At 56.9% G+C, this 4094-nt stretch overlaps 1 protein-coding gene across 1 annotated transcript in view; it reads right to left on the reverse strand.

Annotated features, from left to right (window-relative positions):
* RNF222 (ring finger protein 222) overlaps window positions 1-277 on the reverse strand; it is a 646-nt gene extending 369 nt beyond the window's left edge. Inside the window, exon 1 of the mRNA XM_006761717.2 lies at window positions 6-277. Coding sequence (XP_006761780.1) covers window positions 6-257 — 252 coding nt within the window. The 5' untranslated portion in view covers window positions 258-277. The remainder of the gene's footprint in view (window positions 1-5) is intronic.
* Between the last annotated feature and the right edge of the window lie 3817 nt (window positions 278-4094).

Here is a 4094-nt window from a genome sequence, read left to right on the forward strand (position 1 = left end):
TGGGTGCTCTTGTCCAGCCTGGAGGGCCAGCGGGAGCTCTTCTTGCTGAGGAAGGTGACGTAGCGGCAGATGGGGCAGACGATGGTCCTCTGGACCTGCCCGTCCACGCGGGTGGAGAGCAGGTACTTGACCAGACAGTCATGGCAGAACACGTGGCCGCAGCTCAGCGTCCGGCTGGCGCCCTCCAGGTCGCGGAACTTCTCGTAGCACACGGGGCACTCGCTGCCCGAGCTGTCCTTGCTCTCCCCTTCGGACATGGCCGCTCCAGGGAGGCAGGGCCTCAGCTGCGGGTGGGAAAAGCCGTGAGCGTTAGTGCCATTGCCCCCCTTCACTGCCCACCCGCACCCCTTTCTACACCCCTGCTCCCCCTGTTCCTTTCCCCCCTTCCCCTTCCTCTCCTGCTGCTCCTCCTCAGTGGCCTGCCTGAATCCCACCAAGACCGAGAGCTGAGACCCTGGGGAAGAGACCAGGGGCGCTCCTGGAAGGGGGGCTGGGAGACAGATAATGAGAGGTCCTGGCCCAGCCACCTCGGACTCTGGAGGGAGGCGCGGAGTGTGATGAAGGTGCAGCCTCCCTGGCCCCTCACCTCACACCTGACACACACACAGGGTGAGGTCACCGCACCTTCCTGGTTCCTCCCAGGAAGTGAAGGCAGGAGACCCAGGTCCCAGGGGGAGCAGGTGGCTGCGTGGCCGCCGCCCCAGCCGCAGTCCAGGCACCCCCCCCCTCCAGTGCGGGCCTGTGCCCTGAGGGGCTGTTTTCCAGGAAAGCCTCTGCTGCCCCTCCGTCTCCCTCCCGCTCAGTGGCTGCCCGATACGCTGGTCTGTGTGCAGCCCTGGGAGGCATTCCTCTGTCTGCGTGCGGCTGTTTTGAAAATAAAGCACAGAACTTACACGTCCAAACGCCTGCAGGCCGTCTGTGTGGTCACGTCAGGGAGCCGTGGGCTCATCCTCCGCCTGCCACAGCTCAGCCATTCGAGTTCCGGGCGGGCAGGTGGGCGGCCTCGGAGCCGCTGATGCCCCTGCGGAGGCCCAGGTTCCTCCTGCGAGGGTGTCTGGTCTTGTGAAGGCGGCCACAAGCCCCTGGGAGCCCAGCCTGGTGGGGAAGGACATGAGTGCTAAGTGGCAGGGAACTGCTTTAAACCAAAGGTCCGAGTCACCACGAAGGTACGATGTGGGTTTTAAATATTATCTGAGAGGAGAGGAGAGGCTCCAGAAATGTTCTCAGGGCGGGCCGGCGTGGCTCCGTGGTTGAGCGTTGATCTAAGAACCAGGAAGTCATGGTTCCATTCCCGGCCAGGCCACTCGCCCAGGTTGTGGGCTCCATCCCCAGCATGGGATGTGCAGGGGGCAGCCCATCAACGATTCTCTCACATCATTGATGTTTCCATCTCTCTTAGCTTTTCTCTCTGAACTCAATAAAAATATATTTTATAAAATGTTTTCAGCAATGGCCGAATTGTTGGATTAAGTGCACAGCTTTCCAAGATGATGATCTTGAAGGGAAACACCCATTAGGGCATGTGGTGAGGCCCACGTGTCCTCATTGAAAGTCCCCAGTGTTGCCCTAGCTCAGTGGATAGAGTATCAGCCTGCGGACTGAAGGGTCCGGGGTTCGATTCCAGTCAAAGGCACATGACTGGGTTTTGGGCTCAATCCCCAGTAGGGGGTATGCAGGAGATCAATGATTCTATCTCACCATTGATGTTTATATATTTCTCTCTCTCCCTTCCTCTCTGAAATCAATAAAAATACATTTTAAAAAAGCCCCCAGTATCACAACTGTGTGGTCTAAACTCACCTAGAGCAGCCTCGTTAGGGGAACCGTGATCACCTGTTATCTTCACTGGTATATCCTTCCAGCAATGACATTAGTCCCCATCCATCTACCCAATTATTCAACAAATATTTATTGAATGCCTGCTGCTTGCTGGGTGTTGAGCGAGGCACTGACAATAAGTGGAGATCAAGAAAGTCCTTCATAAAGCTTTAGAGCCCAATGGACATTTATAAACTTTCTTGGAAAAATATTTTTTATTAAAGAAAAGGAGGAATGGTGCTCAATAGCTTAAGTTGTTTGGTAACTGAGAGGTAGGCATCAAGATAGGCAAGAGAATTAACGCAGAGAGATGAGAGGATGCTAGGGAAGAGAGGACTTTTGAGGTTATTTAGTTAAATCTAGTTTATGGGTTTGTTTTTTTAGAAAGAGTGGATGGGAGGGAGGGAGGGAGAGAGAGAGAGAGAGAGATTGGTTGCCTCCCACAACTGCCCTGACTGGTGCCGGAGATTGAGCCTGCAACCAAGGTACATGCCTTTGACTGGAATCGAACCTGGGACCCTTCAGCCTGAGGGCCCGCCTAACTTCTGAACCAAACTGGCCACGGCAAATCTAGCTTTATAGGTGCAGAGCGGAGGAAGTGACTTGGAAAGGTGATGGAGAGGGAGATGGTAGAGAGGGGGGAGGAGGGAAGGAGAGAGAGAGAGAGAGAGAGAGAGAGAGAGAGAGAGAGAGAGAGAAGCTTCCATAGATGAGATAGAGAGCATTATTAGAATCAATTAATAGATTGAACAGATATTAGCCGCGTCAGGAACACTGTCCTCTTGGGATCAGCGGCGGGAAAGAGACTCTTCCATGTGAGTTTGTGAAAAAGTAAAAGGGATTCACAGGATGGGAAAGACGGCCCCTTCTCACCGCCGGCCTCTGGGGCATCCTTCCTCCTCCCTGCGCTGCAAGAGAGGCTGTCATTCTCGCCCCGACGCGGCGCCCTCCTTCCCACCTCCTCCCTCCCTCCCTCAGTCTCTCTCTGGCCTCTCCCTCCTGGGTCCCTCCCCTTCTCTTCATTTCACCCCGTACTGTATCCTGAGTTCCTTTTGGGGGCCTGAATGGGGTGCTGGGGTGGGGAGGGGAGAGGGTAGCAGAAGAGGTGCAGGGCGGCTCTGGTCGGGCACAGCTCGCGGGATCACAATGCCAGGCGCTTCAGGAGCCGGCAGGAGAGGAGGCTGGAGTCGCCCCGGTGAGGTGGGCCCAGCGTGGAGCTAATAATAGATAATTACAGCAGCGACTGTTTGTTGAACACTAATTATGTGCTTGGCATTTTGCGTTCCTTCCTCATTTAGTCCTGACAACTCTGGGAGGTGGGTATTATCTCCATTTCACAGGTGAGGGAAGGAGGCTCGAGGCTGAGGCTAAGCAGGTCGTTCAAAGTCACCTGGCCAGCCCAGGGCAGCCCTGCTGTGTACCCCCCCACCACCCCTGCCCCCCAGCAAGGGCCTGTGGGGGGCCTTCCAGACCTTGTGCAGGGAGTAGATGAAGAATGGAGAGCAAGATGGCAGAAGAGGATGTCCCAGCCCTCAGGCCTCTACAGAGACACTGACTTAACGAGTAGCCGGGGATGAAAGCCCCCTCCAGGGCTCCCCAGTCCAGCCATGTACATTAGATGTGTACAGTGTTGTTGCATGTCAGTCAGACCTCACTCAGTAAAGTGGTTTTAAAAAACGAATAGATGAAGACGCATCCGTGGGAAGGGGGCTGCCTACAGGTCCCTTCTCGGAGGGACTCTGAACGGAGCTGCCACTCCAGCGCCCTGGGAGCCAGGGGAGGACCAGGGCCGGCCCAGGGGAGCTGGCCCAGGGGAGCTGGCCTCAGGAGGCCCCCATGCCCAGCTTCACCCACAGTAGCAGCCCATTGTGAGGACTGGTTGGGGTGTCATCAGCCCCCGGACCCCCTCCTCCCCACCTTGGGACAGTGAGCCTGTGAGGCAGAGGACCTATAGTTTCAGCTATGACCACTTCCCATCCCAAGACACTGCACACACACACACACACACACACACACACACTCACTCACTCCCACACCCTGCATCACTCCAGTTCGGTCAGGAACCTTGCCAACCTCCGCCTGGATCCTGCTCCTCCACTCCCCGCATCGACCCCCCCTCATCCCCCCAACCCTGCGCTGGGTCCCCAGACTCACTGTGGCGGAAGCCAGGAGGAGCAGCAGCCACCTCTCCGCCTGCCCGGGGCCTCCGTAGGCAGATCCAGCGCCCAGAGGTGCCGGCAGGCAGCACGTCCTCCTGCTGCTGTCACTGTGACAGC

Source organism: Myotis davidii, unplaced genomic scaffold (assembly GCF_000327345.1).
Source record: "Myotis davidii unplaced genomic scaffold, ASM32734v1 scaffold37, whole genome shotgun sequence".
NCBI lineage: Eukaryota > Metazoa > Chordata > Mammalia > Chiroptera > Vespertilionidae > Myotis > Myotis davidii.